The sequence below is a fragment of the Topomyia yanbarensis genome, chromosome 1, assembly GCF_030247195.1.
Source record: "Topomyia yanbarensis strain Yona2022 chromosome 1, ASM3024719v1, whole genome shotgun sequence".
Taxonomy (NCBI): domain Eukaryota; kingdom Metazoa; phylum Arthropoda; class Insecta; order Diptera; family Culicidae; genus Topomyia; species Topomyia yanbarensis.
Genome location: NC_080670.1, coordinates 194,152,975 through 194,178,104, shown reverse-complemented (window position 1 = coordinate 194,178,104; position 25,130 = coordinate 194,152,975). Strand labels below are relative to the sequence as shown.

General features: G+C 41.5%; 2 protein-coding genes across 2 annotated transcripts in view; one reads left to right on the top strand and one right to left on the bottom strand.

Annotated features, from left to right (window-relative positions):
• The window catches only part of LOC131676134 (uncharacterized), a 235,514-nt gene extending 210,948 nt beyond the window's left edge, over positions 1-24,566 (bottom strand). The window contains exons 1-2 of the mRNA XM_058955257.1: positions 24,347-24,566; positions 23,371-24,017 (exon numbers count right to left, since the gene is read on the bottom strand). Coding sequence (XP_058811240.1) covers positions 23,371-23,622 — 252 coding nt within the window. The 5' untranslated portion in view covers positions 23,623-24,017; positions 24,347-24,566. The remainder of the gene's footprint in view (positions 1-23,370; positions 24,018-24,346) is intronic.
• On the top strand, positions 21,602-22,724 carry LOC131686092 (microfibril-associated glycoprotein 4-like). Its single transcript, XM_058970244.1, has 2 exons — positions 21,602-21,981; positions 22,046-22,724. Exons 1-2 carry the CDS (start codon positions 21,635-21,637, stop codon positions 22,722-22,724), a joined length of 1,026 nt encoding a protein of 341 aa, XP_058826227.1. The 5' UTR covers positions 21,602-21,634.
• Positions 24,567-25,130: the final 564 nt, after the last annotated feature.

Below are 25,130 nucleotides of genomic sequence, written 5' to 3'. Positions count from 1 at the left end.
AATTTAACACAACTAGAGATCACTTGCAACATAAAAAGCTTTTTGTGAAATTCGACAGCTCCATCTTAGGCCAATTCAATAAATTTCCTGCATGAAAGTTTCCATTTTTTAAAAACGGTTTTTAAGCCAAAGCTTTGGAAGTTAAACCTTGGCGTGGAAGTGCCGGTATATTAATATATTCTGTTACTTAGTGTAGAATTAGATTTCGTCATTTACGGCTAATATACAACCGCCAGAAGAAACTTAAAACGTTGGTACACAATCAAGAAAGGCGAATCAGAAAAGGTGAGTATATGTCAGTGATTCACTAAATACAGACTGGAAAGAGGGTAATATGGAAAACCTTAAGGTCCGCCCAGATTAAGTCTTCGGTACGGAACAAAACCTCGGCCTAGGAACTCCTAGCATGTTGTTAGTCGCCTCTTACGACATGGGAGCAGTTCCCAGAGGTTCTATTCTTGGTTGAAATAGTGCAAAAAGATTTCAGCCCGCCGGACACCACACGGCTTCAATCCATGTGAATTAGTTATGGAATTTGTGTTTCGACTTCGTCACATCAGAATCCGACACTAACTTAGTGACAGGACTAAGCTAGCGCCGGATTATGCTAGCTTCAAACATGAAAACACTATTTGTTTCTGCATAAGTTTGCGTGATGTCCTGCAAGAAATTGGGTTCTGATTATGCTGATGAGAATTCACTATGTGGCTTAACTGTCACTAAGATAGTGTCGGATTCTGATGAGACGAAGTCGAAACATAAATTCCATAACTAAGTTAGTTAAACAAGCAAATTTATTAACAAATTAAGTTATGTTAGTGTTGATGACATTCTCCTTCTTCCGTAAAAAATAATCTGAAGCTTTTCACCGTTTCTTAAAATTGTCGGGATATCAGAATCTTAAACGTTCTGTAGGATACAAAACACGAGCATCTTACAATTACTATTCAGTCTCACTCTCTCTTTCTCTCTCTCGAACAATTCGCCACTTTCAAATACGAAAATCAGGAAATTGTGATCCAATTCGATTTTTTACTCATTTCACGACATTTGAAAAATATCTACTAGGCAAGAAATACATAGTGTTTCAACATTGGATAGAAATTTTAAAATTGCATTGATAGGAGCCAACAAAGCAATTTTTGTTCACCTATGATCTACAAATGTATTTTTTCGGTGAATTTTCTGCTTGAAAGAATATGAAACAGCTCATTTAGAGCACCAAAATCGCGATGACAGATCGCTTGAATTGAATTAAGTATGAATGAGGGCAATGTTTCGCCCATCGAGCACGCAAGCTTGACACAGGCGAGCTTTCAACTTTTAGAGTTCGGCAACTATCAAATCGAATTTTGTACATCGGTCGATCGATCGATGTACCGAACAGAACCCCTGCCCCTGTCGAATTCGGAAGGCGGCATCCATTTTTTTTGTTCACGGCGAGAGTACTGCGATAATGATGGAAAATTAAAAATAGAACTGTATGTATTTGTATGTATGGATACACATATCGGCGGCGGCAGCGAAATGGCGAGGAAAGGGAGTGACCGAGGAAATCAGCATGGATTGAAATTTGAAAATAATAATAAAAGAAAAAACTTTCCAATAATAAACAGATCCAAGATGATATCCGATTGATGGATGCAGAGATACATATATAAAACGAGGGAGAGAGAGGGACAGAAAGATACATAAAAGCTGGAATTGCGAAACGGAAAGTGGCATGAATGATGAATTGATGATGATTGTCTCGGGCGATGGAATCGCATTAGATAGAGAGCTGCTCGCGGATGTATTTGTTCGTGGTGATTAGTGGTGAGCGCTGTTGTCGCAACGCAGTTTGGCGTATCGGTTTTCACACCGAAACGTCACACTCGGTTAACGAAGAGACTAATCCGCAAGTAACGCCGCCGGTTCTCTACGTCGGAAGGGAGTCGAAAATCATTACATTACATCAGTTAGTTTCTGAACTTGGCATAAACACAAAAGAACCGTAGTACTGTACATCTCAAAAATTACAAACAACAATGTAGCCAAAACTCATTGCAGAAAATGCGAAAGGTGTAAAAATTATAATTCTATTCAATAATTGTAAAGAACCGTACACAGCAAAAATGTTAATTAAGAACGATTATATCGGGGTTGACCGATATAAGGTTGGATTTTCCATTCCGGACTTCGTCTCATCAGTAACTAGCAACGTCTTGGCAAACAGATTTCATGTAACGAAACAGATATAGAACTATGGAGACAATAGTTTGAATATCTATATCCAATTTGCTCTCTGCATCGTTAGAATTGGTCACTAAAAATGAGTGGATTTTTTTCGGAATATTTCTTACAGATCTTCAGTTTACCACAAACAATTTTCAACTAAAATGAATCAGTATAACAAAATTCTGTTTTTTCGATTCCTGCTGCAAGGAATGCGATGATCGAGAATGTGGAACCTATGTTGTTAATAAACAAAAACATTTTAAAAGAGCTATAACTTTTAGTTTTAGGCAAGGTTTGCTCACCACAACAACAAGTAAAGCCCGTTTCAAGTCTAAATGCAACCGCCAAAGACATCGATCCAAGCTAGTTCAAAATTAAAGAAAACACAAATACTTTTATCTTGTGTCCATTGCCTGAAGAACGAAGGACACCGTTACTTTATTTTTTTTCGTGGATGTGGAACATTTACTGAAGGTGAAAATGCAGATTCGGTTTACGGAAGTCACCCTTATTCAATTCGAGCATGTCAGACACACGGTGCTGATAACGTTCCATAAAATGGCCCAGGCGAATATATTTATATCCATTCGTAGGGTGAATCTCGGACCGCTTAGACGTTCTTCTTAGTCCACGCGTCTTCGAGGCTTGGGCATTTTTTTAATTTTGTGTGTGCCCATAAATAATCGTTATTCGATCAGCAATGACTCTTTTCTTGTGAGCTGCCTGGATAACGTTATATAAGTAAAGAATCGATGCTATATTATATTATTCCTCGAATTATTCATCTTTCTTACCATCTTGTACTGGGCAATGAACCCGTGCAGAAAGGACTTTCCCTGACAACGACTCGCTTCAATGTAAGATGAATGTCGAAATAAAATCTGCCCCAGACTGAAACTATGATCCATTCGCCAACCAGGACCTTCTTGATCTTTTTCCAGGCTAGACAATTTCTTTGAAATCTATTGAAGATTTCTCGACTTCTGACAGAACGGTCGAGGCAAAATATCGAAAATTCACCCTGAGGTGGTGGTAAATAGTTTGAAGCAGGCAAATGATATTACTGGTTACGTGCATTTTATCAAGGAGTACAGAGTCTATGTACCAGTAAATCAGGTCGAAATAGATGGGGTCGTTGACGATTCGAGCTTAAATTGCGCGGCGTTAGCATGCTTCGGCTAGTGAAGATACTGGACTGCAAATGATTGCATTCAGCATTACTCGCAGATGACGGGAAGAAGACATATGCCAACTCAGACTCTTATCGCGTGACCTACGTCCGAGTCTGCTCTACCTAGCTTCCCTTTGAAAAGGTTCATCTACCTGTTCGCCTTTCTGTGCTGCGGGTCATGAACTGCACTAATAGCAAACCATTGGGACAAACTTCCACTCATTATAGCAAGGGATTCGAAACATTGGTTATAGTAACCTTCGAGAAGACAACTGCAACACTAGCGTCGGTACATTCAATCAAAACCTCACCGCTTCATTCAAACTCGTTGATACTGCTTTAGTTTACGTCACAGAACATTACCACGACATCAAGCATAGTGTATGGGCATGCGCCGAGTATTGTCACTCCAGATCTCAACTATTGAATTCTCTTCGGGCCCGAGGATAATCACTGAATGTTCCGGTTAGGGATGTACAGGCAAGCCGCGATCTCCCTTATATTTCCCTCGTACATGTTTTCTTAAAAACCGTCAATGTACATATTTAGCTCCCCATTTCCTTTTCATTCTTCTCATTCTTCATTAAATTAGATGTAGAACTTGCGTTTCGACTTCAACGTCTCATCAGAATCCGACACTAACTTAGTGACAGGATGAAGGCTAGCGCCAGATTGACACTAGCTCATGCATCCACAAAAGAGATTTATGGAATCCCGGATTACATACGTCCGCAAGGGATTCCAAGCAACTGTTATAGTAAAGCCATAGTACTAATGTGAAAAAGAAAATATGACATAACATACTCAAAATAGAAAAAGGAAAAAAGAAAAAGGAACTGATGGAAATCCATCGGCAGCGGTGGGTAGCCGCTGTAGACACAGCCACCGCCTTACACAATGTAGCAAACCTGCCACGACTGTAAGCGCAGTGACAATAGCCTATTAAAAATCTATTCGAAAGGCAAACAGAGATGAACAGCAGCAATCATCATTGATTGATGCTAATCGTCGACAGGTTTTCAGTGGTGATCTTGCGTGGCTTTTCTTTTGTCGGTTCCCACGTCTGTCTATGCCAAGGGACATGTTGGTGAACTCGAGTGATTCGTAGTTATGCTGCCTAAGCTCGACCCTCATCAGCAGAAGACAAAAGTTAAGCCCGTACGATATTAAGCCTGTTCTAATGACCCCGCCACTTCTAGTTTTCCGATCTGTATACTTCACATCCTTGCTCTCACTTGAGTACTATGGCTCTAATTTTCATAACTTTCCCTACCCAGTAATCTCTAGCTAATTGAATGTCGTTAAAATGTAAAAAATAAAATGTGACTAATATAGTCAAAATAAAAAAAGGAAAAAAGAAAAATGTTATAGTAAATTTCGAGAAGTCAACTGCAACAAGATGTTTTACTCCACTGGCATCGGTACTTTCAATCAAAACCTCGCCGCTTCATTCAAACTCGCTGATACTGCTATAGTTTACGTCACACATCAAGCATACTGTATGGGCATGCGCCAGATCTCAGCTATTGAATTCTTTTCGGGCCCGAGGAAGATCACCGAATGTCCCGGTTAGTGATGCATTCATCTCATTCTCAGAAGTGCCCTCTTCCGCCTGCATAAATGTTTTGTGTATAGGGTGTAATCTCAAATTGATCAAATAAAAATGTGTATAAATCGGTCAAACTTTTCATTTAAAAACCATTAAATTAGATATAGAACTAGCGATTCAACTTCAACGTCTCATCAGAATCCAACACTAGCTTAGTGACAGGATGAAGGCTAGCGCCAGATTGAAGCTATCTCGTGTTTTTTAGCAAATCTCTAGAGTCCGGCGGTATGTCCCACAAGAAAAGCAGCTCTGGTTAAGCTGATGATAATTGAAGAAATCGAAACTTGATTTGGCTAACGGTTATAAACGAAACTTCCAACTTGCATGCGACATCTCGAACGGAGAGGTTGGGGTTCCGCCTGAAACAACTGACCACTTCTTCCGTCGTTTTTCCAGCCTTTGTCATTTTTATTACGTTGGTGACAGATAATTTGGTCACCTTCAACAATTTCGCCTACTTGGCTGTAAGTAGTGCGGATTTTCGCGATGCGCGAGCAAAATTTTGCTTCTCCTGCTTCGATGCCATTTTCACAACTAAAGGGCAAATGTTAAAATCAAACATTGGGCGTGATAATACAAACATAAATTTGTAATGTCGTGAGCTAAAACAAAAACCATGCCTTCTACCGCCTTAGCACCAGCCTGTACCATCAAGTATGGGGCAAAAGTCAAAATTTTGAAATCTTTTAAAAAGCATATATGTTGCAAAGAAAATAGACAGTACGGTCATGCAAATAACAAACAACTATATCCAACTGTGAGAATTAGTACACCATCAGCAACATTCGCAGCAAGGACGCAGATGAAAACTCGAGAGAAGTCAACTTAATTGACGGCCAAGCCGGAGAAGGCGTGTGTGAGATGTTTTCTGGTAGTGCGCTGACGATTAATACGACCAACACAGTGTAGGAGCGCTATATTTCCCATAAAAAGGCAGCAAACTATTCCGCATACGCTCAGATCGATAGATCACTTATAGTTCCGGAAGTGAAAACAACGGAGGACTTCAAACCGCAGGAACACATTGCTTGCCGTACCAGTACTTTTTAGACAAAATTTCATCACTTGAATTGACCTGTTCGCATTGCTTACATCTTCCCTTAAGCCGGCAGTAAAATATTGTAAACCTGGAAAGAATTTTTGTCCGTCCGTTCCTGCGCGCCAGGCTATTTCGCGCGAAGACCTTTTAACGCGACGGGAAAACATTTGTTGCCTCGCCAACTTCGTCTTGGGAGCCGCTCATTCCGCTCTTGCTTTTATACCCGTTCGTGTTATCGTCGTGATTGCTGCCGTGATGTTCGCACTCAGATGTTCTCCCTTGGTTTTGTGCCCTTGCAGTAGCAGCGTCCTCCCTGGCGGTACTGGCTGTTGATTTTGAGGTGCTACATGCAGCTTTTGTAGTTGTCATTATTGTCTGAACAGAAGTCACAAATTTGGAAACCGATGGTCGAGAAATGGCACAGGAGACTGTATGTTGGGATTTATTTCCGTAGATATGTATTGCTCAGCAGTTGCTGGGCAGGGTTGTGAGTATTGCACAGTTTGTTCTCAGAGCTTGCAGGTATTATTTTGTTCTTGATATGTGCAAAGATTTCGCTATGTAATGGTATCACCTTATTGTGTTTTATACTGTAGAGTCAAGTGGGAGAACGGGTCCATCGCATTTTCACCACAAATATCCCTTAAGGGGATCATCCTGTGCAAAATTAAACAAAAAGGGATTTTTTTATTTCCTTTTTTTAACGATTGATAGGACTGCAGCTTATAGCTTAGGGGATCTCGGTCCGCCACGAAAAAAAAAAAATTGCAAACTCATCGGAGCGTTTTTGCGTAGTGCATGGATGATCGCGATTGTATGTTCGTCTTTGTGTATCATCGCAAAGGACTCGAGCGTTTGTACGTTAACGTGTTCGATCGCGTGGGCATTTGTATGTCGCGTGTGCTAGCGCGCATGTAACTTTGCGGTAATAATTCAATTTTATAACCGTGTCCATTCGTATTTTCGAGTGTGTTTTTGGATGATTCCGCGGACCGTGCATCGGATAATTAATTTTCAGTGTAGGGTTCAGATGCTAGAAGAGAGTGAGTTCTCCCATATCACTAGAGCTACTGTTCATGTCGCCATGGAGTTCGAGAAAAGCTCGAGCGTTTGTACGTTAAAGCATTTGTCGCGTGTGCCAGCCTGTGGTCATTCGCATAGCAGCGTGTGTTCATGAATGATCGCGCGCACCGTGAATCTGATGCTTAGTTTTCAGTGTATGGTTCAGATACTAGAAGAGAGTTCCTCCATATCACTAGAATTCCCGGTCATGTCGGCATCGAACGTGGTGTTTAGTGGGTATGATTGACATTTTTTTATTGGTTCAACTGAAGGTATGGACCTAGGCTGACAGGAAGGCGGGTAGGGACTTCAGGAGTGTGGATGGTTTCAATTACATGTTCGCGTGTTCGTGTTATTGCGAAGGCCACTAGCGTTTACACGTTTATAATGAGAGAGATTGTGAGTGTATATGAGAGAATAAGCAACTGGTTGTGTTAGTGAGTGTCAGAATTTAGATTCATACATTAAGATATAGTAAAAAAGGAAAAAAGTATGGCACAGTGTACAAAAATTACTATTCAAGAACAGTTTCGATAAAAGAAATATTGTTGAGCCACCCTAATGAATAGGAAATCTTTATTTTTTATGCTTTTACATCAGAAACAAATTCAAAATTACATGGAACTATATTATTTGACCCGATACAGGTAAGGTAAGATCACTTTTTATTCGAGTTCGAGCCAGGCGACTTCCGAGAGTCTACGCTCCATTTTCTTCTTTAGCAAATGTTCCACATCACGAACACTTGGTCTTATACGAAAAGACCAGAAGTCAATAGGAACAGTGATTGGCCGAAGTACCACTTTTTGCTTAGGTGACGCACTTAGCTCGATCGCCCGGCAAGAACAGACGTAACGATTTGGTTTGTTCTTTAGAAAATGCAGTAAACATATATGTAACTAATTTGTCATCCGCTTCGCGCTGTCTCGGGCAGAAGCAGCAAGCACAATGAGTATTGAGACCAGCATCTTTGGTGGTTGGAAATAGACTGAGATATCAGTTATCAATTAACGCTACTGAAATTATCATTTTTTGGAGGAATAGATAAATTGGTTTAGGATGGATCTCCGGTTGACTGTTGAATTGTCGTTCGAACCGTTTTTCTACTACTCAAGAAGGCGACAGAATTTAGTCAAGGCCGATGTGAGGTTTAAATGTCATCAATGAACCTACGGGGAAATATGAAACAAGTGTGAGGGGACCATTGTTATCCCAAAATTTGACGACCAGCCCTACCCTCCAATAAAAAAATCAGTTGCTCACCGAGCACTCCAAGCAACAACCTTCACAAGGAAATTTAAGCAACAATCAGCTGCTGCTCAATGCAATCATCGGAAACCAGCAACGCATTCAATAAAAAAATATTCAACTTGAAAACCGTTGCTATTATTTTAATGATACACCACCCCTCGGTTGGATTCCTTGAATAAGAAACTCGATTGTGATACACACGCACACACAAACGGTTGCTGCCTCTAACGAATATGAAACAAAAAACAATTTAATTGCAGCAATGGAATGTAACTGCGAAGAAGTACCACCCTCTGTTGCTATTTTTTTACTGGAAAGAATATGGTGATGTATCGCATTTCTGGCCCACCAAATGTTTGGCTGAAATCATGATGATGGCCGCCAAGTTGTCACGCAATACTGTTGAATCAAGATTTGCATTACAGATTTTTTTTACATACATTCGAGCAAAAATTTTTTTGATTTGCATCGAGACATGTCGGTTTGGTGAGGTGTTAGGCTATGTAAAGTTTATGATCTTTTATTGTTTTTACATAATAACAAAGGCTTTGCAGAATTTTGCCTATCTTTCAACAGACTTCGCAGCCGAGTTTACAGTATTGAACTATTGTATGGCTTGTACTAAGATCCTACTGACACTGAGAATCTTACCTAGTGGGAAATCAAACATACGACGACTGGATTTGTAACCAGTTGCATATTCTCTGTACCACCGCATCAGGGCTATTTTATCTCTGTAAGTCTATTTAGTTAATTGTCCAATAATTTTAACTACACCGCTTTATGCTGATTTCTTTTTTTGGTCCTAGTCGCTTCAGGTTAACTTGAAACTGCAATTTTCATGGATGTTGTAAATATTAGAGCGGACCTAAAGCTGCCCAAAACCAAAAACGAAATCAGCATTAATATTGGTGATCCAAGAAGGCTCATCAACAAAACCGCAAAAACAGTCTGCTGTCAAAAGTTCACAATGCAATATGAGATTATTTTTAAAAATTGAAATCTAATCTTATCTCACTGCTAGCGCAACATTTATCAAGCAAAGGTAAGCGAGTAGACCTTCCGCATTTTTTACCCTATTTCGCATTAAATCTAGCGCAAAGAACGAGCCCAAAAATAGGACCACATACTCTTCCCCATTAGCAACGCTAATCGCTTCTCCATGCCGACTCGGCGCAAATACAAAACAAAAAAATAATATTTGATCGAACTACTAACCCCATCCCCCTTCTTTGTTATAACCGTAAACATTCGGTTTCCTCCATCCATCGACCCGCACCTTAACCCTTGGATCGATCATTAGCCAATGCCGTACCGTAGAACCCCGTACGTACCTACGTATAGTATGTAGGTTGATTTCTACATGCCACACCGAACGCGGTACGATTGCTCGCTCGGGGGTGGTGGGGGAATCTCTGATGGTGTTTGGTGTGTGACCTTCACGCCCCAAGAGTTTGCGCTCATTCGATCCGGAATATGAATGAATGAATCGGCGGCAGCGGCCAGTTGGCCAGCATCGAACTCGAAACGGTTTAGTTTCCCTTCAGTCAGGGCAGGGTAAGTCGTCGAATGATCAAATCAAATGGCCAAAGCAATGGTAGTTAGCATTTTATTTATGCATGAGGAAAGATTTGCAACCTTGGATATGATTTTGACGTACGTTTCAATTAGTACGCATACATACAAATTGGAAGAGCTGCAACAAGCCACTGCACTCTATATGGCGAGAGGCCCAAGCAGTGAAGATGGGCGGGGCAATCGGATAACAGGCAGCAAGTGGCGGCGGCTGCGGCGGCAGCGTAATCCCTCAATTAAACAAGGCAAACACGCGTAGCCAAAACACTCCGCGCCCCTGAGGTTGCTGGTGTTGTTGTTGTTGGAATATGATGATTGTAACAATTACGATCAATGTGCCTGTACTGACTGGTGATCCTATCGCGCTCAGAAAGCCTTTTTTCGCTAGCTTGAATCACCACCAGCATCGGTACGTAATCGAAATAATGCTGGTTGAATTATTTTTCGTTTGGCTGTGTTTTTTTTGCTCTCCTTGTCTTTTTTTCAATTTTTCATTCACTGCCTACCTTACATAGGTGTAGATTTTCCAATTTGATTGAATAAGTGAGTGAAAACAAACGGCCTTTTACGAGTTCGGTCGTCGATGTTTTCACGATGTCGGTTTATTGGCTGCTGCTGCTGGTCACTCTAATGAGGCTTAACATGATGTGCGTCACCAAGATGGAGGAGGTGATAACGAGTGGTGGTGGTGCAATGGATTTTCCCAGCAACAGCTAAAAAAAGGATAATTTCCAACAACATCAAAAATATTGGAAATTGCTTCTTGGCTTTTCTGGTAATTGTTTCCTCGTTTTCGCGCAATTGGTTATTAAATGGATGTTTATTGTGTCATCCGTGACATTTAATGTTATCTAAGAGAATTTCCCCTTCGGATATTACGTCCTCACGAACAATTAGGTGGTTGTGTTTCTTCTCTTTTATGAAATTGATAATTGTTTTGTTTCGAATGTGAAATGTTTCATTTTCGCCCGAAAACGATGCGCGACAGCATCCACCAGTGTTGTTTATTTTATTGTTTACCGCTTTCATTTTAATAGGATATACTTTACACTTTACAAAACCCGAACTACCCATTACATTAAAGTTTTTAGTACACGGTTTTTATGAATCAAGGTTTAACTGAGAATCTTTGCCATCTTTGAAAGGGATCATCCATAAATGACGTAGCATTATATGGGGGAGGGGGGAGTATTGCATTTTGTGACGATGTGTGACGACAGGGGGGTAGGGGGTCATGTCATGCTACGTAGCTTTTTAAAAAGGGAATAACTAACATCGTTTTTATGTTTTTTTATATTTTTCGGGGACAAGGGGGGGGGGGGGAGAATTACCGTCAAGCTACGTAATTACCAGGGGGTATTTAGAGGTTTGTGACGAAATGCTACGATGGGGTAGGGGGGGTGTTAAAAATCATTCAAAAATGCTACGTCATTTATGGATCGTCCCAAAACGAAAAAAGCATTTTTTTCGCTGCTCTTCACACAATCTTTATGAAATTCAATCAATATAACCGGGGGCATTAGTTGTGTAGTATGAAAAAGGTTGAGAATCGCTGTTTTAAAGTAATGTAAATGTCAACCATAATAGGCGTTAAAATGGCATCGGTGACTACCGCATCTTGCCTAGAACTACAGGGTTTTTAATCTCTAATAGTAAAGTTTGCAGAGCTTTTATAAAACTAATAAACATTTGCAAAGCTTGTACGGAGCCTATAAACATCGAAAAGCTGTTATATAGCGAATATAATTCTTGATTTAGTGCTTATTGATTTCCTGGGTATTGTTGAAAAAATCTTCATGAAAATCAATCAGTAGACTACACTGAAGTTTTTTTTTATGCGGGGGATACGTACCGCATAAAAAATCCGCATAAAAAACCGCATTAAAAAAAACCACATAATTTTGAAAATCCACAGGAAAAAAACACAAAGTGTGAAATATTTTTCAATGTTAAGAGCCATAGTACTCAAGGAAGAGCAAGAATTTGAAGTAAGAAAGTTTAGAAAAGCGTGGAGTAGGTTCATATGAGCAAGCTTACAGTTTGCCGGCTACTTAGCTCTTTGTCTTCTACAACGCAGGAGTCAGGATCTTTTGGCATTAAATGCGAATCACCTGAGTCTGCGGCATGTCCGGACAAGCGTACAGTCACTTAATGAATTATGTTGTCGGAACCGTGACTCCCCGGAATCGCAAGATTGACCTCGGCACCTAACTGACCAGCATCGAGATAACGATTTCGAGAGAAATTTCAACGTCGCGAAATTTCTCCGTCGGAGTAGACACACCTCCGGCGACTAGTTCGAATAGATCGGGAAGTAGCTCCGGCAGATGGTGTATGTTAACTGGAAGTCACCCTCCACCCAGAATCGCAGGACCGACCTCGGCACCTGCCCGGGTAGCATCGGTTTCTTCCACTACCGGGTAATTCTTCGTCGGAGTAGGAAAGATCCACCGTCGGGGGCTATTCCGAGTAGTCCGTAGTGAATCGCCGGCTTGAATCATCGGGGCACCAGTGAACCGGACGCAATCCTCCACCGGGAATCGCTGGACTGACCTCGGCATTCTGCCGGACTGCATCTAAGGAAGAATAACGCGTCCGTCGACGGTTACGGGAGACATTCTTTCGTCGGGGACCTCTCCGCCGAGGTAGGCTAGCTCCACCGTCGGGGACTACACCGAGTAGCACCGAACGCGACAAACCACCAGGGTCATCGGGGCACCAGTGAACCGGAAGCCACTCTCCAGCCGGAATCGCCGGATCGACCAACTGGCACCCAACTGGTCAACGTAGAGAGGAGGGCATGTAGAATATCATGCCGTGCAGGACTGATATGGCGGTTATGAGACAAACGAAATCAGGCACGACCAGCTAGCCTGGAATCAAGTGAAGTGCATTAGCACGCCTTCCCCCGAAGTAGTCATTTCAAATGGAATCCGGAGGATTAGGCAAATGTGGGACTTCTTGGTGGAGTTTAGAGGAATAGGGTTCAGAGTTATCTTCTCTGTTCAGAGTCCCTCACTCTGGCACACGATGGACGAAATCGGTAGTATGGTCTAACTACTGAACGTGTGCCGGGTCGGCGTAAAAGTTTTACCACGAAGTAAAAAAAAAATACACGCACAGAGACTTTTTTCAAACCTCGCTGAACTGAGTCGAATGGTATAAAAGATTCGGCTCTGCGGGCCTCGGTTAAAAAGTCGAAATTCCGACCGATCGCATAACCTTTACTATGAGAAAGGTAAAAAGGTTTTCAGTCATTTTCTGTTTTTATTTTCACTGACATCATGAATGCTTCTCATATCCTAAACCAAAGACTAGGAATTAATAATCTAAAATAAAAATATATTCGATAAAAGTCGCTTTATGTGATGCCCTAAAAATTAAAAGGAAGCTGCATAAAATGAATCGCATAACTTTGAAAATTCGCTTAAAAAAGTCGAATAAAAAGACTTCAGTGTACTGCAGTACTTTTATTCGGACACTCGATCGACGTCCCAGAAATCGTTACTACTGCCTTGCGAAATCGTGATTAACGTCATTTTGAAATCCAAGATGTCGGATGCCGGTTGCCACAAAACGCTGAAAACGATCCTCAATATAGTATCGTTTGTAAGGGGGTGGTCAGTAGATAACGCAAGTTGATGATTGACGCCATTTTGAACTCTTTGAATAATATTCCGAGTTTCGTGAAATATTCACGAGACAATACTTGTTACTGTAACGTAAACGAGGCGGAAAAAAACCGGTCTTGACCGGAAAACTCTCGGATAGAACAGGCTATCCAACATTTACGGAAAGCGATCGCCGGTTGTCAAAGAAACAGTTCGAAAGTGCTATCGAGACCGAGCCGAGACGACGCTCAAGCCAAATAGTAATTAGATATTAGATAGGCGTCAAGAATGATTCGGTTCAAATTCCTCGTCGGGAAACCAGAATATCTGCGCATACTACCGAGATATCACTCGGAATCAGTAGCGACTGACTCTAATGGCACGTTTCTCATGTGTACTCCGTGAATTGTTTTTCATCTTTTTTCTGATGGGAAAAGTTGCAGAAGTGATAAGGTTAAGGATAAAGAACATAACGACTCATAGAACATAGACAATACGGAAGTTATATCAACACCCCCGAAGAGATATTGCCATTCAAATACGGCTTAAACTATGGCTCTTTACCGCGCTGGGTTAGGAACAATAGCATATCCTGAAGTTTCAGCTCCCTGTACATAGGTTCATCTATTGTAATTGCATTACTGCAGGGCAGTTACATATCAAACGATATGAAGTTCCATAATCAGATTCACAAAGATCACACGAATAATACTCAGCACGCTGAATAGCAGCCTTATGATAATTGAGTTTGCAATGTCCAATCAGTGCCCTAACTAGAGTACTGCAATGGTGCTAGGAAAAATACAGCAAATTGTTTGACATTTTCGGGCTCACATCCAGCGGAAAAGCTTTAGTTTGAACGCAAGTTTGCAAGCTACGCCAATGGCTGGCATGTTCGGATGCAGTCCAAGAGCGAATCTTGTGCTTTATCCAACTTATCGACAGTGGTAGAACTGGTTCTGGAACGAAGTCGAAGTCAGTTGCAGCACCCGCTCTAGCCAACTGGTCCGCCTTGGTCATTTCTAGCAATACCGGAATGACGGTGTACCCATAGAAGGTAGATAGCATTTAAAATGCTAAGTTCTTCGATTTGACTTCCACATGCGAGTACTAATTTCAATTTTGAACCTGCTGAACTAAATGGTTTTGGGGCAGCCTGACTGTCAGAGTAAAAATAAATTCTTTTACCGCAAATTCCCTGCTGTAGAGCCGATTGTACGCCACATAGAATTGCGAAGATTTCTGCTTGCAATACGGTACAGTATTTACAAAGCGAATGAGATTGATTTAATCTCATCTCACGACAATAGATACCAGCACCGGATCGGCCCTCCAACAAAGAACCGTCAGTATAACGAACTACGTATTGTTCAAGTTGTCGCTCCATCCAGCCAGACAGCAACTTCTCGTGAGAAGGAATTCTCGCATTGAAAGTTTTAACAAGAGAACTACATGAGTGCAAGGTACACCGGGAGCAGGTTTATACTCAATAAGTATTACTCATTCAAGTAACCTTTTGGGTCCACTGTCTTGCGTAGCTAGTTGCACGATTTGTTGGGTTACTGTTCTAGAGCCTGGTAACCTTAAGAGGGTATGCAAAACAAAGTGCTTCTTGTTTCAGAAACACATATGGTGGTTCTATGTTCAAGAGTGCCTCTAGAGTAGCAGTAGGTTTTGTCGAAAATGCACCAGTCATCGCCATCAAGACCATCCTATGAAGATGGTTTTGCTTTGATTGGATTATCATGAATTCTCCCAACAAGGCACTCGTTTGCCAGTATTGGTCTAACAACTGTTGTGCTGATCCACTGAATATGAGCTTGAGTCCCCAATATTTGCCGAATTCCCGTCTACATTGGCCGAAGGCCATGCAAGCTTTCTGAATTCCAAAATCGATCTGAGCTGTCCAATTAAATTTTAAGTCAAGAATTACCCCAACCTACTTAACTTGATCTTTTTTTCGAGAGTTGTCCTACTGGAGGCTCCCCGTCAGAATCACATACTACAATTTGCAGACGAGACAGGCAATGTCGCCCACTAAAACACGGCTTTAGGCCAATTGTAGCGGGCCGTGATTCTGAATGTGATATTCATTGTACGGTTCAGGTATGTGCGGGCGTAGGGACTCGCGATCGCGTGTATCATCGCGAAGAGCTCGAGCATTTGTACGTTAACGTGTTCGGTCGCGTGTGCGTTTGTATGTCGCGTGTGCTAACGTGTATCTAATTTCGCGTGTATAAATTCTATTTTATAACCGTGTGCCTTTCGTATAATCGCGTGTGTTCTTGGATAATCGCGCGACCTTGAGTCTAATACTTTATTTTTGGTGTACGGCTAAGATGCTAAAAGAGAGTGAGATCTTCCATATCACTAGAGGTCCCGGTGATGTCGCCATGGAACGTGTTGTCTAGTAGATATGAGCTTTACTTTTTGATTGGTCGTACTGAATGTATGGACCTAAGTTATTAGTACAGAGAGTAATGGTTTCCGGACTTGACCGATCCTTGAGCGCGCGAAAACGGACGTTTGTAGGTTCGTGTTTGAGACAGCGTTTGAAGCTTCGTGAGTGCTAAAACGTTCTCCTTATTACCAGGGTGTCATTAAGTTTACGCGATCGCGAACGTAGGTGTACGTTGTTAATCGCGAAGGGCTTAAGCGTTCGTATGTTAACGTGTTTGTCACGTGGCCTCGCGTTCATGTGACTTCATTTCCTATATACGCGGGGTTTCTTGGATGGTCACGCGGACCTTCATTCTGATAGTTAGTTTTTGGTGTAGAATTCACAGTCTGACAGGGAGTTAGTTACCCCATATCACTAGAGTCCTCGGTCATGTCGCCATGTAACGTGGTGTCCAGTGGATATGATAGCTTTCTTTTTTTAATTGATCCAATTGAAGGCATGGACCTAGTCTGCTGATATCAAGGATAGAAACATCCGGAAGTGACCGATTCATGATCGTGCGAGTGCGGGAGTTTTTAGGTTCACGCTTGAGACCGCGTTTGAAAATTTATAGGAGCTGAGACATTCACTTTATCGCTGGGATGTTATCAGATCGCGGGTGTAGGTGCCGGGGATGGTCTCGAAAGGCTCAAGCATTTGTATATTAACGTGTTTGTCACATGTGTGTGACTTCGCGTGTATAATTTAGATTTTATAATGATGTAGCGTGTATTCTTGTTTGATCGCGCGCGGACCGTGAATCTCATGCTTAATTTTTAGTGTATGGTACAGTCCGTTTCACCATATCACTTGAGTTCCAGGTCATGTCACCATGGAACGTGTTGTTTAGTGAATATGAGCGTCACTTTACTTGATTGGTTCAACAGAAGGCATTAGTCCAGACTGGTAAAACTTTCGGACGTGACCGTATCATGATCGCGCGAGGTGTGGGTTGATGTTTGAGACGTAAGTATATGTGGATTATTGCAATTGCATGGTCGCGTTTGTGGTCAGGTTTGTGTTATCGCGAACGCCACGAGCATTTGTACCTATATGAGTATAGATAGCGTATAGTAGAGATATACTAATAAAAGGAATCATAACATGCCGAATTAAAAAAAAGATGCAAAGAGCTTGCCTAGAGGTGTATAAATAGAACAATACTATTTTGGTATACATAAATAATGGAAAAGCAAGCTAATAGATGTACAAAAGAAACAGACTAATGAAGTAGAATAGAAAAAACACATGTAGCATGCAATCAAACTCGTCTAAATGCAGCAAATGTTATATATTTATCATTACGACAATTGCATGCTGTTAGACTTTCATCATGCTGTGCTGGACGGGAATGGATGACTCGCGTGCGTCGGTAAATTTATTTTACCCTAATTCATCCAACCCGATTTTTCCGAATGAATAGAACCAAATGCTCAGATTGATCACTAGAAGTATTAGCCACTATTCTATCATATATGTCAGTTCTGCATCTATTCCCCGACCCAACTGTCACAAATACTCAGACGAATACATACATAGATAAACATACGACTAGCACATAACAGTTGTACACTAGTACGAAAAACTACGATTATCACAAAGTTACAACTAATAGGTTTCTACTTTATTAAATTAATTTAATTAGTATATGCCCGTCCACGAATACCACCAATAGAACAATATTTGCAAACACGGCACACAGCAAAAGTCAATCTACGTCGATTCGCCAGTTACCGCACATAGACCAGTGGTTTAGCGCTGGTATGCGCAGGCGCAGAGTATAAAGAAGCATATAACATAAAAAGGCGCATAAGCCCTCTCGGTCTCCTCGATGCACCACTATCGAGGCGTAATGCAATACCCATCTTAAAGCAATTATCTGTCAGAGGTTATGTAGGACTGATGCACGCAATATGCTTGATGATGTTTGCAATACCGTCAAACCCCTAAACCTTGGGGAGGGATGAATAAAGATACGATGAAAATTAACCTTTTTTATTGGACACTGAGAAAAGATATGTCCTCACGCAGAAATCGAACATGCCTTCTCCCAGTCTCTAGTTGGGTACGTTAACCACTCCGCCATTGAGGAATTGTGATGATATCATCACAGATTCACAACAGTCTCATGATCACCGCCACAATCCCAATACCTGCTAATGACCCATCGAACCCCAAGGTCTCCTACAAGCAAATCGTCACCACCTCCTCTCTTCAATCGGTCAAATCTCTCTTTGGCCGCGTTCAGGCTTGAGATATTATTATCACTGTTTGCATCCCATTAGCTAGCTCAGACACCGCCAGACTCTGGTGGCGAATAGAGCTATGGAGAAGCATATTGAAGTCCGCCCTCAAACTGCAGATTGATCATATGTGTTGCCTCTTTTTTTCCTACATGCTTATTTTGTAGACCTTCAAAGCTAAATAACATTCTCGGGTACCTTGCAATCTTTAGCGAAGCTGCTCATAATAAAATAACCTACGTGTCCTTAGTTTGGGGGTTTGTAGACTTTGGTATTTTTTTTTATTGAATTTCTAGTTTTTGTTTCCGATTTTCCATATTTATTACTATAGAAACTTGAAAATTAAAAAAAAGCTCATATTCTGAATATGATTTGTGGAGCCAATTACCATTGAAATTAGCGGGGTTCCGAGAAAAATAAAATTATTGTCAATCTAATAGGGTATTCGAGGCCATCCAACCAATCCAAAGGTTTCTTCTATCCAGATCATCCTAATCACGCAGTGGATTGCATCGTACAGCCGATCACTTTCAACTCTTAGAAGGTCGGCCAAAATTTCGTCGTTACCGTTTTTCAGCTGTCGAATAGCGTCTTGAACTTCGTCTAGCGTGGGAGGCTTCACAGCTTGTCCATCATCCGCAATCTTCATACTGTTTTGTGCCTTCTCTGCACGTTAGTCGGTTCAATAGCTACTTAAAGTGCTCTTCTGATCTGGTAGTGAATCTTGTACGATCTATCAACAGGTCCCGTTCGTTACTCATGATCGGCGTCGGGAGCCTTTTCCTCCTTACGTTGTTGATCGTTTTGTAAAACTTCCGCGCGCAATTTTCTCTACCCTACCGAGCACCATCTTGTTATGTCCACGTTTCTTACATTGATGAATTTTTTTACTTGGCTGCTTTCAGCTCACTAGATCGTACGCTGTTGAGACATGTAGCCGCTGCAAACAATCGTCTTCAGGCCTGGTTTTTCTCGTTCGTTGCTCTGTGGCATTCAACGCTGGTTCGCGTGTGGTCCTGACATTAATGACATCAGAGAAATAACGACCGTCCATCAATATATGGTCGATATGAAAGCATGTTTCGCCGTTCGTGTGTCCAAATGGAATATTCTTTCTTCCGTGCAAAATTAAAATGCTCATCACATGAAATATAGACTTTTAGCTAGGGTTTTGCTTCAGAGCGGGCTGAAAAGTTTAATACACAATATAATTACTATGATTTCAGTTGACTGAAGTTCTTAGTGAAAACTATTCCGAAACAAAACTAAATAAAATCAACACAGTAAGTAAAGTTAAAATATATCGTTGAAAATTGGCCAAGAAATTTCTTATCTGGTAAGCAATTTGAAGATGTGGTGAAATAAGTGCTCCTTGAATATATTCCGAAGCAAGAAACGGCGAAATGTACTGTGCTCCAAACTTTTCCGTATGGTATGGGGATAACAACGTGGAGTTTGTAACGGAACAGATGAATTAACCTACTTCGCTGAAGGTTCTCGCAAGTGAATTATGAAGGTGCTCTTTCGTAAGTATCTCAAAATTATTAAAACTGGAATTCATGACACTTTGAATGAACAGCAAAAATAGAAGTATAAGTTGTTTAAAATTTAATAGGTTGAGCGAAGATGCAGGAGTAAGCATTAAGAATAGTAATCAATCAATATTCTCTTAGGTGCCAGTCCTGTGATGCACCATTTTCATGAGGCAGCCATCACATCCGAGGTCAAAAATGCGACAAACAGCAGCAACTACTAATTTTCTCACGCATGCGCATTGTACAATTCATTTGTAAGTAGACACACACCAGCTACAATAATGAGAAAGAACCATGCCAGTCGAAGGCCACATACCTAGCACCAAACCGCACCTCCAACGGTTGGGATTATACAATTTTAACAAAGGTTCCATTTAATCTATATATATATATATATATATATATATATATATATATATATATATATATATATATATATATATATATATATATATATATATATATATATATATATATATATATATATATATATATATATATATATATATATATATATATATATATATATATATATATATATATATATATATATATATATATATATATATATATATATATATATATATATATATATATATATATATATATATATATATATATATATATATATATATATATATATATATATATATATATATATATATATATATATATAATCTAGTAACTGAAAACGTAACGCATCAACCATCATGCTACTCAGATCTAAGAATGCCCATCTCCTCGGATATCTGTTCCTATCAACACGGAGCAGTCAAAGCAGAAATAAGATTTGTTCAGTTGCTTATCGGCCTTTGGTGCCTCGATTCAGAGATTGTGGCGCTGGTCTCAGAAACCAAAAACCAGAAAAAAGTGAATTAAACAATTTGCGCATAAGGGCACAAGGCCTAACTTTTGGATTTGTTCGACTCTTAACCAGGAAGAATTCTCAGTGTCATTAAGCATCGTAGCACTATCCATGGAATAGACTTGTGCACTAAGAATTAGCTGCGAAGTCTGTCGAAACAGTGTTGCACCACTAGTGGGAACTTGGCCTTACATCCACTATACTATCATCAACCAGAGGACAAAATAAAAGAAAAAAATTGAAATAAATAATTAGCTAAACGTGGGAGGTTTACGTTTTAGACAGAAAAAAAAATATTCGGGTCGTGTATATAGTGAATTATTTATGCAGAAGATACGTAGAGCATACAATCAAAACCACATAGAAAAATCTATGCAAAAAAAACTCGTTAGTTCAAAATTCTGCCCGATGAAAAAATAGCTCAGCAAAAAAAAACTTGTTGCATTTAGTCCTTTGTTAGGTTTACTCTGCAATACAAAACCAATAAGCTTAGTTATAACCTCATCAAAGAGGTGATAACTATACTGTACTGAATTCCGACCCGTCCCACGTACAGACAAGCGCAACCTAGCGCCCACCATAAATGACATAATAGCACCTCGGCAGCCACAACCACCAGCAACATAACCCCGCAATCCGACCCACAAACCCACTAAATCAAACCGCGCGCGTGAAGGCCCCCAATGTTCCCAATTTGACCAATTAAAATTTTCTCGGGCAGAGTCTCGGCGCTGGCCGCTAGCTTCCAACGGACCGCGGGCGCGAACGGCGCTGATTCGGGTGTAGGAATCTGACGCAGATTATGCTGTTATTGTTTGTTGTGCCTCTCTTTAAAGAAGCTACACCACCGCGGCTGCGGTGGCGGCCATCGGACAGAAGAAAAAAAACTGGAAAATTGTTGGTCCGTTATTCCTCGGAGGAATCGGAAGATTTCCCGTACCGGTGGGCCTTCTCCTCCTCAGTGTACTTTCGTTCGTCAGTTGAAACTGATATCGGACAAAGCAGCAAGTGACAAAATGAAAATCCTCCTGCTGATCCTGCTGTACGGAACGTTTCTGTGCCTACAGGGCCTGCCCCCGACCGTCCAGGGTCAAACGTACGTCGAAGTCAACTCGACCGATCTAAACGATTTCGACATCGAACACTTTGCCTTCAAAATGGAACAGCTGGATCTGAGGATGATGCGGTTCGAGTTGAGCATTCAGAAAAAGGTGGACTCGATTGCCGGGGTGCTGCAGAATCTGGTGCACGTGATCGAGAATCTGGCCTGGCACATCTCGGAAACGGAGCGGTCCGCCACGTCGTCGGAGCATCAGCTGAGAGTTATAGCGAAGAATTTGACGCTGCTGCATAAGGAGATGAGGTTTGCGATGAACTTTTTTTTTCAAGGTTTTAGATTTGAAGGTTATGTTGGTTTGTTTTTGTAGGGATTTGGCACTGGCTCAGCAGCGACTGCCGACGAGAAGCTACTTCGATGACGCAATGGTGATGCTTAAAGCACATTCCAACTGTGAGAACACCCCGGAGCTGATACAGATGGATCAGATGCAAACGTCGATGATGTCCAAACCGCCGCCCCGGGTGCTGGAAGCGTGCGATCAGTTGAATTCGTACAGTGCCTCCGGAGTGTACACCGTTCAACCAGATGGGGAGTTTGGTAAAACGATTATGGTCTTCTGTGATCAGGAGTACAATGAGGGCGGATGGACCGTGTTCCAATACCGGTTCAATGGGATGGTTAACTTTTATCGCGACTGGGACGAGTATCGGTTCGGATTTGGCAAGATGGACGGGGGTGAGTTTTGGCTTGGTCTGGAACGGATTCATCAGCTGACATACTCGGCTCCGCACGAGCTGGTGATTTTGCTGGAGGATTTCGAAGGGAACACCACTTTTGCGAGGTTTGAAAACTTTGAAATCGCGGGCGAGACGGATCTGTACAAGGTTATGCGGATCGATGGGTACAGCGGGACGGCCGGGGATTCGATGAGCTATACGAAGGGTGCCTATTTCAGTACCTATGACGAGGACAACGACACCCACGAGGAAAACTGTTCTGTCAAGTATCACGGGGCGTGGTGGTATCGGAATTGTCACTCCAGGTAGGTTTGTCTTGTTCATGTGGCCGCTTTCGAAAGATTAAAAAATAAATTTTTGATTTTGCAGCAACTTGAACGGCAAATATCTGCAAGGGGAGACGGACGAATTCGGAGTCGGCATGTCCTGGGCTAAGTTTCACGGCGTCGGTTATTCGCTCAAGATGTCCAAGATGATGATTCGCCGGAAGGCTGGGGTCCTCAGCAAAGCCGTGGACGGAATGAAGGAAATCGAGAAAGTGATGTCCCGACTGTAAGAGTTCTGCGGATGAGAGTTGGGACGGCACGGAAATTGCAATGTACTGGATTCTAAGTAAAATCCAGTACATTGCGGGAATTGTACACATTAATAATAAGTGAAATAGGTTTACTAGATCAATAGGTAATTTTTTGTCAATAAACAACAAAATGTTGATAGAAAATCATACATCAGTGAATACAGATGACCGAAATTCGAACCACCAGTGCCAATTTTTAGTCTAGCACCCTAATAATGACCACGTGTTATTAACCTTTAGACAAAAGTAAGCTTAGTCATTTTTAAACATCCATTCTGATTAGAAACTTCGTCAATATATTCCTCAAAGCTGTAATTGACAACCTTAACAATAAAATCCCACATCCCAAGGAGGCGTTTTCACCCTTCCCACACTTACCTTTCCATCGTAGAACAGCGGCGGCAGTGAAGTGCTGGCCCGTTTCAGCTCATCCTTCACTAGCTCGGCAACGGGACCTTTCAGTAGACCACCTATTCCTGCGCTTCCCCTACCCCAACAACCACCACCACCCGCATCGGCAGCCGTCGTAGTTTTGGGGCCACTGTCGTACGGTTCCGCCCTAAGCGTGACAGCCGAAGAGGAAGAACAGGAGCCAGCGTCGGCGTCAATGCTCGCTACCGTTTCGGACATTGTCCCCGTTCGCTCCTTTACCGTCGGATAACTCCGTCACAAACTCGGGCTAAACTTTCTTAATCCAATCAGAGCGGCAGCAGCGACAACGACAACCAGCCCTCATAACGGTGATAATGACAGCAGTAGCAGAATCGCGTCTGAGCTTGCCGTGATGGCATCGGGAACGTCATTGCGGATTAGCTTCCATTGCTCTTGACTGCACTTTTTTGTTGCCTTACACAAACCAGACACGCACGATAGATTTCTTCGGTATACGTCGGAAACTTTTACACTCTTCAGACAAAATAACACTTTCACACAACACAATTTTACCACTTCATTGGGATTTTGCACACATCAAAGATCAAACCCGCGTGACTCAGTCGACTTTCGTCAACCACCGGACCAAAATCCTATCAATCAAAATGTGGAATGGAAATTAGCGAATCTCAAAATAGACAAACAAAAAAAAACTTAATTTTCGCGACCGAGTCTCTGAACACTGCTGAGCAATAATCAATTTGACCGAGACAATCTCGAATAAAATAACTCGCGGATAATCATACTGCTCTCAATAATCGCGAAACGTTTAATTGGAATGTAAAATGCCACCGATAGGCCCGTCGAACAGAAGAGGCGCACCATGAAAGCCTGCGAGCGATGCACCGAAAACCGATCCGAATCGAGTATGAAATTTTTATCGACTGTGCAGTTGTTCACTGTACTAATCGCGTATACGCACAATAATGGACACGACGATCAACCACCGACCGACACGGGGAGGGCACCATCAATCAATTATTAATCAAACTCGCGTTTATAGAAGAGGAGCGCACAGTATCAGGCAAAACGCGACGACGAGGGTATTACTTTTTTTTTTCTCGATTTTACGCCGTGTTCGTCTCTCGGTTCGATGGAGTTTCTTTTTTCTCGATGCAAGGGCAAAACTGTTTGCGTGATCGTCGCACCTGTCAAACGAAAGAAAAGGGAGCTGCGGCTCGATCAACCGCACGTGACGTTAATGTCGATGTACGCAGGGCTGCGGGTATATACGGCTGATTTCCGTGTCGGAGTTTTCTAGGGGTGTGCTGGCAGCGATGCCAGATTTACAGACATGTCTGTATTTTACAGACTTTTGATGTCTCCTACAGACGTAGCCAGAGATCTACAGACTTTTAAAAGGGTAATAGTGTTTAGTAAAATAGCACTAGAATAACTGTTTTCGAATACGAGTGATTCCTTCACAATAGAATTCTACTTTCAACCTATTTTTAAAGTAAAATTTTAATGAAACTACGATTTACACAACCATCTACAGACTTTTACAGACATTTTAGTTATTCTTCTACAGACATTTCAAAAAAACATGTGGCATCGCTGTGTGCTGGTCGAACGGATTTCAAATGTATGATAGGGTAACAAGTGACAACCCTAATAAACATCTTATGATCCAAGAGCCTAACGACCTGTTCAGGGTATAATCCAAACAATATGTGGAATCGTTGGATTATATGGGTTAAAGTTCG